The sequence below is a fragment of the Capsicum annuum genome, chromosome 7, assembly GCF_002878395.1.
Source record: "Capsicum annuum cultivar UCD-10X-F1 chromosome 7, UCD10Xv1.1, whole genome shotgun sequence".
NCBI classification, from domain to species: domain Eukaryota; kingdom Viridiplantae; phylum Streptophyta; class Magnoliopsida; order Solanales; family Solanaceae; genus Capsicum; species Capsicum annuum.
The window spans coordinates 63,295,179-63,307,014 of record NC_061117.1 but is presented as its reverse complement, the minus strand read 5'-3'; the positions used below and the strand labels follow the sequence as shown (position 1 = coordinate 63,307,014).

Sequence of the window (11,836 nt, the reverse complement as noted above, 5' to 3'; positions counted from 1 at the left end):
TAGCTACAGGTGAAAAAGTGTCTGAGTAATCTACACCAATCTTTTGACTATAACCCTTGGCCACTATTCTAGCTTTATACCTCTCTACCACCCCAGAAGACCTATACTTTGCTTTGTATACTAATATACAGCCAACAGGCACTTTACTAGAAGGTAGATCTATTATAGACCAAATTTTATTCCTCTCAAGAGCTGCAATCTCTAACTTCATAGCTTCAATCCATGGGGGATCTTTAAAATCCCTGAGAAAAGAAGATGGTTCAATAATATATGAATACACAAAGATATCTTGATGAGGAAGAGGAGACAACTTAGAGCAAGTAACATAAGAATAAATGGGATAAAGGAATTGATGTGCTGAGGCAGGTTTAGAAGTAACAAAATCACACATCTAGATAAGAGGATTCCTAGTTTTAGTATATTTTTTTAGACTAGGTGCAATTGTATCATCTAAGTGAGATGAAGAGTGGTCAGGGGTTTGCAAGGTAGAGAAGGAAGCAGGTTCATTCCACTGCTCTAGGAAAAGGAAACGTTAGAAGAAGGGAAGAGTGAAAAGAAAAAAAAGTTGAATTATGATCAACAAGAGACTGTTGAAGCATAGAAAAGAGAGGAGAACCAGTAGAGTGAGCCTAAAGGAAAAGAAAGAAAAATTCCTTAAAGGATACATTTCTATTAGTGAAGAAATATTAGGAGTGGAGATTATATAGTATATAACCCTTTTGAGTGGAAGAATACCCCATGAAGACACTAGGATTGGTCCTAGCTATAAACTTATTAGAACCATAGGTAGTAGAGGCATAACCAAGGCATCCAATCACCTTTACATGAGATGAATAACAAGAATGCCGATATCGCATCTTATAAGGAGATTTGTGATGGAGAATTTTGGAAGGCATTCTATTAGGAAATACACAATGTCTACACATTCACTCTAAAATTTAAGAGGTATACCTACTTGGAACCTAAAGGATCTAGCAATGCCTAAAATAGTTCTATGCTTTCCCTCTAGTACTCTATTCTGTTGAGCAGTATAAAAATATGAAGTATCATATAATATGATAAGATCAGACATAAGAGAATTTAATTCATGAATTCATCCATTATCAATTGTTAAAGTACTTCTACAAATGTGGAGAACAAATTTTGCATTCTAGTCAGGAAATCTCTTAGTACTACTATCACTTTAGATTTAAACTGAATAAGAAACAACAAAGTAAATCTAATGTAATCATCCACTATAGTAACAAAAAAACACTTTTTATTATAGGTAGGTACTCTATAAGGTCCCCATATATAATAATGTAATAAATCAAAAGAAACTTTGGATATAGAAATGCTAGGATAAAAACATATCTTTGTATGCTTCATAAGAGGACAAACATTACACACATGATCTTCATACTTCAAATGACTTAATGCAACATATCTCTTGAGCACTTTAATTGGAGTATGCCCCATTCTTCTATGCTAGAGAACACTGGAATCAGCTAACAACTGCATATTATTAGCAAACCTATTTATATAATTTTGTTGAGAAGAGTTCCTTTTGAGAATGTACAATCCCTGATCCTCCTATCAATCCCCAGCACCATGCCAGTATAAAAATTCTACAATAGACAAAAGTTAAAAAAGAATCCCACTGACCACTGCAATTCCGTTTTCATCTTTGAAATAGACAAAATATTGTACTTAAAATAAGGCAGATATAGAACATATGAAATAGAAGAATTGGTTAACACAATTGAGTTTCCTTTATGAGACATTGAAACCTCACTACCTGTTGGAAGATATACCTTATTTTATGTAAATTGAGACATTTCATGATAACTATACAACAAATCATCATTATAGACCATATGAGTAGTAGCACCGGTATTAATAATCCAACTATTACTTACAACAGTAGTTAGAGCTTTCATGATACCTGCATTTGTTGTAGGCTGAATAGAATCCTTCTATTCTTGTTCTTTGTTAATCATCATCACAATCTGATAATTTTTAGTGTAAAATATGGAACATATGGTTATATATGTTATGATATGCTAGATTGAGAAAGCTTGTGACTGGTGGACTTTGAGTCCACAGAGTAGTCAGAATTATGACTGGCAAAAGGAGTAATATTCTCTACCTGGTGTGCATAGTGACCTACTCTTTTCTTCTTAGATTTAGGCCAATTTGAGGGATAACCAATTAGGTTAAAACAAAGCTCCTTTGTTTGACCATTATAACCACAGAATTCACACACTGTTAGTTTTGTTTCTGTGGTGCAACTCTTTAATTAGATGCAAATGATCTTCCCACAAAACCTCCTATAGTGTTTATATTATTTTCTAAATGACTGCCACTCGAGAAACCAGGTCCCAAATACACTCCCTTACCCTTGTTTTATAGTTTATCATTTAAAAAAGTCGTTTCTTCTAAAGTGTCAGTTACTTGGCTGGTGGAAGAGCGACTTGCTATGGACCTTTAACTTTCATAGTCTATAATCATGGAATACACCTTTTTAAGGGATAAAATAGTTATAATTAACAATGACTTCGACACTGAGCATATGTCTTATTAAGGCGCATAAGTAACTATAATATCCTCTGATAGTCAAAATGTTGAACATAGCTTCTAGATTCATAATAGTTGCATCTTGGAGAGGGCATCAAATTCATCCCAGAGAGTTCTCATCTAAGAGAAATAATTAGAAATAGTCAAAGTACCTTGAGTAAGATTTACATTTCTCTATGTACAAAAAACACTCTAGACCCATTCACTTTATCAAACCTTTCCTTCAAATCTATCCAAACACTATCAGTATTGGAAACATAAATTATACTACTCAACGGATCTTTTCTCACTAAATTCATTATCCACAATATAACTATAACATTGACTTTTTTGCATTGGTCATGCAAATACTCATCAAAATGATTTTTAGTATAGCGACCATCAACAAAGTCTACTTTATTCTTTCCTAAAAGACTAAGAGCCATGGATCTACTCTATAATGCATAATTTTCTGAACTAATGAGCTGAATCGAGATAAGAGAGCTACCTAGAGTATCATTCGGATACAAATAGAGAGGATGGGTATAATCAATTTCAATTATACCATAATGTGCAGTTACATTTGTAGGTGTTGTTGTTGTCTGTGCAACTTCTGTAAAGGAATTTTTAGTATTCTCCATTGACAGAGCTCTCATGCTTGTATTGATGAATTAATTACTTTACTCTCATTGATTGTGCAAAATCACCGATCTCGAGCATCAATTGTAGTCTTCAATCAGTCATTGTTATCTTTGATACCATGTTAAACTTCTAAACTAGCTAGGTGAACCAGGAAGAAATAGAGAAGAAGAAGAATCTAGAAGAAAGAGAAATTTTAATAACTGACAGCTACTATACGTTGATAATTATAGATACATTAACTCCTATTGACAACTGACACTCTAACTAAATACCCTTCTCACTCTCTTAATGTGCATACTAACTACCTCTAACAAACATTAGCTTGATCGTTGCACGACTTTAGCCCAACATTTTTTTTAATTAGTAGGCTAATTTCTGAATAACTCAAATATCATCTATACGTTTCTTGGCATTTTGGATAAAACCAAGTCTCAAATGTTAGTTACGTGCCTATACTAGTCATTCCTTTATCCAATAGTAGTAATATGACCGCAAGACAATTTCAATATTCAAAGGAGAGTATCGTATCATCCAGCGCATAATGGACTATTTTTGTGATAGATTCGATAAATTAAGACATCTTGTCCAATCAAAAGGGTGATTGGTGTGGTAAAACGTGAAGATTAACCACATCTGCAATAGGTTCGATAAATCAAAGCATCTTGGCCAATCAAAAAGAAAATTGGAGTGATATATAATAAATATTAACCATATCTCTAATAGATTTGATAAATCACAGCATCTTGGTAAATCAAAAAGGCAATTGGTGTGGTGAAAAAGTGAAGATCGGGAGAGCCTACAAAAGAAATCTCTCCATCCCAGCCCCATAGAGTATTTCGCAGATGTTAATCCATGCAACAAAAAGGGGACCAATCCTTCAACTAGAGGAGAGACTAGAGAAAATTAAGTGGAAGGTGACAAAAAAATCTTTAAATTAAAAGTGGTGACAGCTTTGACCAGCTGAGGTCAAAGCTTTACTTAAATTTTGATTAAGTTAATTGGCGTGTAAAATGTAATTTTTTTAAACTTTTTAATTTTTCAAGGAGTCTTTCAACTCTAAATTTTAAATTTTAGAATTCTCCTCCTTTTTTTATAGTTTCAATCTTTTTTCAATTTTTTTATTTCTCTCTCCAAATTTCTTTTTTTCCATCTTCTTCTTAAGATTTTATTATTTCTCTCTCTAGATTTTTTTCTTCCTCCATTTTCTCTTCTTTTTTTTAATCTTCATGGATTATTTTTAAAAAAATTGAAAACTTTGAAAAGAAAATTTTTGATTTCTTTAAAAAATGAATGAAGAAATAATGCAAAAAATTCAGCAACTACGAGAATTGCTTCAGCAATTACCATAGTTGCTACAACAATTACGGCAATTGCTGCAACAACTACTATTAATTTGTGCAACAACTCCGAAAATTGTTGCAACAACTACTATTATTTTTTGTGTTACAATAATTATTGTAGTTGTTGTAGCAATTATCGAACTTACTGCCACAATTGTCGAAGTTGTTGTAGCAACTATCGAAGTTGCTACACAACAACTTCGACTGTTGTTGCATACAACTTCAATATTTACTTAATTTCTGAAAATATATGGTTGGAGGAGAAATCACAAAAAAGTGATATTTATGATAATAGGGGAGGTGGTGATGGTGGTGACGCCGAAGAAGAAGATGACATTTGTTGTGGTGTCGATTTTGATGGCGGTGGAGGAGAAAGAAGAAAAATAGGTAATAGTTGTATAGAGGGAGAAAATGATGATGGATCTGAAAGAGGTAGCAATAGTAGTGATGGTGATAGTGGAGGAAGAGGAGGTGGTGGCGGCGACGGCAGGGACAAAAAGACAGAGGATAGGAGGAGTGGTGGTGGTGGTGTAGGGATCTTTGTGTAAATAATAAAATTTGAGGGTTTTAAAATTAGTGTCATTAACACTAATCTTAAAATTGTCACCTCTACTCAATATTTAAGACTTATGTCACTCTTTTTTAGCTTTGAAGCTTTTTTGTTGCCCTTAATTAATTTGCCCGAGAAACTAGGTACCAAGAATGAGATAAAATCCACACAACAAATGAAAAATGAACTCAAAATAGAATATCTAGCATAATAAATAGAGGTTAGATTGAATCCCTGATTTATGGCATAAAAATATACATATTTATGCGTAAAAATTTATCAAAGTCGTATATTAGTAGATATGAACTCATAACTTTAAAAATATAATGGATTTGATGCTAATAATTTTAAAATTGAATCTATATATCATAAATTCTTGATTCGCCTCTGATAAAAACATATGAAGGTCCTAATACATGAACTCTTTCATCACTTACCATTCAATAGTTGAGCAATTGATATATAGATTAGGCTTAAGTCATCGCGGGGCCCTCAAACTTGTCCTGAAAATTCACGTAGACCCCTTAACTAAGACATGTACCTATCAGCCCCTCAAGTGTTAAAATTAGTACCTATGAGGCACAAAATGCTGATTTGGCAAGGAGAGTGTGTTACACTCACACTTTCCTTGAGCGCGTGAATAGTGTCTTAAATGGTGTTTTAAAAAAAAAGTCACATTTCAATTTATTTAATACAATAAAAAATTTTAATTAAGAAAAAAAAAACAGCCCTCCTTCCTCCCCCCATACTACCAGCACCAGCCATCTCTTCTATCTCTATTTTTTTTCTTTTTAAATTCTTAACAATCTTGTTAATACAATTAATAATTTTTTAATTAAAAAAAGAAAAGAAAAACGGTGGAAGCCATGAACTTTAACATATTAATACATTTCTGTTATTTTTGCGGAGTAAATTTGATTTCGGCGAAACTCCATTTTTTTCATTTTTCCAGTTAACTTGATATTATTAAAGAATTTAAATTCTAATGAACCCACAACACAAGAATAATAAAAATAACAATAAATATGAATTAGATTAATAAAGAAATAATATTTGTAAAAAAATGTTGATTTTTTTTTTTTTACAGAAATGGAGAAGAAGATGATAAGAGGGGGCGGGGGTCGCGTGTGTGGGGGAGAGGAAGGTAGTGGAAAACGTTTGTTTCTTTTTCTTTTGATTATTGATTCTCGATTCAAATATTAAAAAAAAAAGATTGAAAAGAAGTTGACAATGGACAAGAAAATGGAGAAAAGAAAGAGTGGGTGGGGGTGCGGGATGTTGAAGGGGACCCCATTTTATTTTTATTTTTTCAAAAAACTTATAATTAGTTTTTAATAATTATTTGACCCATAGTGCCACATGTCAGCTTCCAATTAGCTCTTTTTGCCACATCATCACGTGTGTATTACACACACTTGAGCTTTTAGCTGATTGGACAAAAAAGGCCCAATTGGATCAAAATTCGTCTAGGTTAGGGGTCTGATAGGTACAGACCTTATTTGAGGGGTCTTAGTAAATTTTCGAAACAAGCTTGAGGGTCTGTCGATGACTTAATCCTATCGATTACCTTAACACTAGGCCCAAGTGCACCAGTAGCATCACTCATTATTTTGGATATCAATGACAGTCAATATGGAAAATAATAATATTGAAAGTAACTGATAAAGTAATTGTCATCTGACTCGGAGGACATGCATGGATTCAAGCCATGGAAACTCCCTCTAGGAGAAATGCAAGTAATCTCGTATACAATAGACCTTTGTGGTTCGATTCTTTTCAGAACCAGTGAACAACATGAGCTTTAATACATCAGACCGCCCTTATTAACCTAGAAAATGATTTTGGGGTACTATTGATGACACTATAGTATGTTGCATCCCTATCGTGTCTTCATGTCAAGTCAAACTGTTTAGGTGGTGAAGGAATTCTGAGAGGAACCAGGGGGTTCGGTTAGTGAGGGACACCCCACGGTATCCTGACCTGTACCGTACCAGTTTAGGTTGCTTTTATGTGTTTTCTGTTTCCAAATACTGTAAAGGCATGTCCACTTTAATTTGGCCCATGAGGTACTTTTCCCTTTTATCAATTCTATAGCTTATCCATATAAGGAAAAACTGAAAAATGTTGATATTTGACACACACATTAATCATGTCATACACTAACTACACACCCGCCTAGCTATTAATGGTAATACCTTGAAGGAACATAGTTTAGATTAAATCCATTTTTTCCCTCGTCTTGGACATTATACCACAACCTAATGCCAACTACCGCCAAATTTTGTTAATTAATCCTGCTACTTCTTATATTTAATTTTTTTCAACTAATTTTTTACTAATGGACTGCTTGTCCTTCCATTATATGTTGCTCGGACTCTTCGAAAATGTCAACGAATGCATGTTGAATTCTCGAAAAGTAGTGTTTATCCGACACAAGTATGGCATTGAAAGTGAAGAAAGGCACAACTTAGCTTCCATTAATAGGATTCATATCATTAAAAGACCGCATTATGGTATTTATTTGTGTTATTTACTCCATATTATGACATTTCATACCATTTTGAGACGAGTTAAGTAACGTTTAGTTGCTTAAATGTGAACAGTAGAGCAGAAATTAAAATTGCAGTGGTAGTTATAAGAGACTGAACCTTTTATTGACATATCCCTTTCCAAATATATTCTTGCCACTAGATAAAACTAATTATAATTTATAAGACCCCTCCAACTTGGTCATGTTAGATTCTTCAGATGTACTTTCTCCAATAATAATAGGGCCTGAGCTTTCGAATTGGATGATGGTGAAAAGGAAAATGACATATGCAAAGGACATTAAAATATGCGGCTGCATGGGAAGTTGAACCAAAGTAGTGCTCCAGCTCGGAGGTGGATTTATCGCCTGTTCTGCACGTTTAACTATATTCACTACCTTCAGCTCGGACTACGTATATATTATAAATTGAATTATTAAAAATATGTAGATATAATATGATTATACCATTAATTCATAACCCGCAAACTCTAAATTCTTCTCCGTCGCCACCTCTATTTAAGAAGGCAAGAAGTTCAGCTTCTTTTGGCTTAAGAGGTTTGTTTTTATTTCTCCAAGCCACCCTGATACTAATAAACACCTCTTCCTCTGTAGCTAGATTAAAGATCTGTCAAGTCTATCCCTCCCTCAAGATGAAAGTAAGTTTGATAGGTTTCTTATTTTTGTGTATGTTGAAGAAGGATCACTATATTGCATAGATGGTAAACTTAATTTTATATGGTGATAGCAGATTTTTAATTGGATTCAAAACAAGATTAATGGAATGCAAAGTACCAACAAGTCAAATCCAGTGGCAGTCACTAGTAAGTTTTCTTGATTGTATTTCATCTACTTGGTTTGTGCAGGGGATACATATATCTCTGTGTTACTGATATGTTTTCTCCTCCAAATTAATAGATCATATGTTGCATCAATCATGCAAAGAAGAATTCAGTGACTGGCCTAATGAACTGCTTGCTATTGGGACATTTGGAAGTCTGAAAGATGGCAGGAATTTGAATCAGTCAACTTGTCATCCTGATCAAAGCCTTACAGCTGAAGAAGTTGGGCAGCTTCACAAAGAACTGAAACATCTATTTCCTGAAGAAAGTACTCCACTTTCAGCAAAGCTGGGATCAGAAAAGGATCTTGAGAAATTCTTTGACTGTCTCCAAAACGTGGTAGATGATGATCACAGAGTTCTTGAAAATAAAGAGAGCACTTTCAAGAGATGTAATAGTTTCGTTCGTGGCAAAGGCCAAGAATCTGCTCAATTGGAGAACACACACAGTGTCATTAGCAAAAAATCCTTGTCTTATCTCTTAAAGAAGACATTGTTCTGCAGCGCTGGATTTGCAGCCCCTCCTCCACACCCGTTGAGAGATCCGGCACTTCCACAGGCCAAATTTGAGAAATCAAGGATGGAAAAGGTTTGCACTCTTACTCATGCATTTTCATATCAAACAATAAATCTTTTAATGTGTCTATTGATCTCCAACGTGCATTAGATGTGAATGCTTATATGCATCTATTGATGTTTATATTTGTCCTCAACTTGGTGAAGTAATCCTTGAACAAAATTTCAGATTCTTAGGGCCATACTACACAAAAAGATATATCCACAAGCAACCAGTCCAAGGGGTACTACCACTAGAAAGAGATACTTGGACAATCGATGTGTGATTGAGAGTGATATTGAAGATGAAGCATTTGAGAGTATTGTGAAGGATGGGAGCAAATGGGACAAGTCAAATTCTGATTGTAAGTTTCTCAACCACTTCGTGGTGAATCTACACTGTGCTAATATACATGTAACATGTACTCATTAAGCTTAGGAACTCACCATAATCATTTCATCAAAAAAGTTAAGTTGTTAGAAGAGTAAATTTTTTATTTAACGCATTCGTGAAAACATTTTGTTTTCTGTAGCCAAAATCTTTTTATATGTTAAATGCGTTCATTCTTTTGCTGCAGTCATTGTACTAGAGATATGATTGGCCTCTTAGCCAGTTCATGAAAGATGAGGTATGACCAACCTTGAAAAACTCGAGATTAGATCAGTCAATATATATCCTCACGTGTCTCACGCTTTTTTTTGGTTTTGCAGAATTATTTGTACTTCATTTGGATATGCAAAATTCAGATTCTTCTCAAATTTTTCTTTTTTTTTGGAAGAGTTGAAAGGAACAAACTTCCATCTGCTGCTGCTGTTGCTTTTTCATAAGAAGTGCATATTCACTTGATTTTTGCCATGGCTAGATAACGATTTCTGTTTTTGTCATGGTTGGAAAAAATTTATCTGCTGAAGTTTCTGTAAGAGGGGAAAGTATTGAAATCTTAGCAAGACTGAATAAGAAATGCAATTGCTTTTGTGATGTAGCACTACCATTTTTTTTTTTTAAATTTTTTTTTGGTGTTATTCACAAGAGGATGATTCTGCCCTCTTTCTAGTAAGCAGAGATGAAATCCTCCGTAGTTGTAGCTCCTCTTTTTCCATATCACTTATGGACGAAACAATTTTTTTTTGCACGTGTGTACACCAAATAAAATTTATTTGTCCTGACTAAATCATAAACAAAAGTAAAATTTTGTACTCGTATTAATTAACTATATATCGAGTGCGAGTGAGTGGTAAAGCTTATGGACTATGATTTGTGTTTACCGGAAGATGGTCATTTTGGTTAAACATAAAATTTGTAAAAGGAGTTGAATGCAAATGAATCAAAATCGATCAAGCTCATTTCCTTTCGGCAAAACCACCAAAGCGAGGAACAATTACAAGGAATAGAAATATAAAAGGGCCATTGTTAGAACAATCATGGAATAAGAACAACGTATTGTGTACCTTTGCTGCACATTGGAGTTTGTTGATCTCACCACCAAAATAATTGCTTCAGGACGAACTTTGATTCTCTATGAAATTAATTCGATATTAATGCTTTTCTTTTAATTTGTGTGTGATAGATACGAGGAAGAACAAGAGAACAAGCAAGTTCTTCTTTTTGTTAGGTACTTTCATCTGGCAGATACCGTTGAATTTCTAGTATATTAGAGAAACTAAAAACTAGTTATTGGAAGGAAACTACAACAACATACCCAGTGTATTCCCACATAGTGGGACTATATTGGAAGGAAAATGATTTCTTAAAAAACCGTGTAGTAACTTCTCTTAACAGGTTACTTTAAATCTTATTTTATCTCTTTCTAATTGGGTCGGGTTAGCCACATGTAGCGACCAATGACTCAGGTCAAATATCTAACATCTCCCACTTCACTCATGATGGGCTAGACCTAAGCTAGCACCATGAAAGTAATACATATAATTGATTAGTCAAATAATTTGTGTGACCTGCGAGCATTAGAAGTTATACTCACTAATGTTTTTACTAGAGCTCTACGTCGGAATTCAAAAACATGTAGAAAGATTTATTATTAATGTTAGAGTTTGTGATCCAAATTCTGTTGATCCAATCCTGAAAAGTTTGTGGTGCGACCCATGTTTGTGATTTTTCATTGGGTCTGTGGTGGTAGCGTAGGGTATGGACCTGTAAGTTTTTGGGCCTAGGATTTATTTGTACGCATGTATTATATAAGTGCAATTATGGGTCATTTTTGGATGTTCAGAAAATACGTCATTATCTTTATTGTACTCCTCTCCATTATAGTGAAATTCCTCTGCCTCTGCTCATGGTTTTTCCCGCAAGAATTTTCACTTGAATCTGTGTGTTCATCTTGTTTTTCTTTTGCTTTTGGTATTGCTTATTTCTATCCGATCAAAACAACTAACATCGGTATCTTATTACTTGCAATACCCTAGACATAATTCACTACTTCAGTAGCTTTAATCCTATCTGTCATCCTCTAAAGTGGTGAACTCGAGTTCATATTTAACTTTATATATACAATTGCACTTGACCTTATGTGGTAAGTGTAATGGTCTACCTGTACATACAAGTTAAATTATTAATTTTACTGTCTACCCTTTCTACTCGAATCTATCTGTTTCAGACTGCTTTTCCTAGACAACATGCACCGCATTTTTGAATCACTTATAGCTATTAGTGGCCTGCTATAATAACAACATTGAGATACTTCAAGAAACCACCAAAGTATAAAGGATATTCCAATAAAAAACTAATGTTACTTTTCAGGATCTCACACAATGAAGAACAAAGAAATCATTCTTCAATAAACCCATTGGTCGCTAAGCACACGCGGTATGAAACACGTGCTATGATATTC

The 11,836-nt window shown here is 34.0% G+C and overlaps 1 protein-coding gene across 1 annotated transcript; it reads left to right on the top strand.

Annotated features, from left to right (window-relative positions):
* The first annotated feature begins 7,907 nt into the window (after nt 1-7,907).
* Nucleotides 7,908-10,117, top strand: LOC124885511 (protein NEGATIVE GRAVITROPIC RESPONSE OF ROOTS-like). The gene is made up of 6 exons (XM_047393422.1): nt 7,908-8,253; nt 8,346-8,418; nt 8,513-9,024; nt 9,181-9,355; nt 9,569-9,619; nt 9,702-10,117. Exons 1-5 carry the CDS (start codon nt 8,053-8,055, stop codon nt 9,586-9,588), a joined length of 981 nt encoding a protein of 326 aa, XP_047249378.1. The 5' UTR covers nt 7,908-8,052; the 3' UTR covers nt 9,589-9,619; nt 9,702-10,117.
* Nucleotides 10,118-11,836: the final 1,719 nt, after the last annotated feature.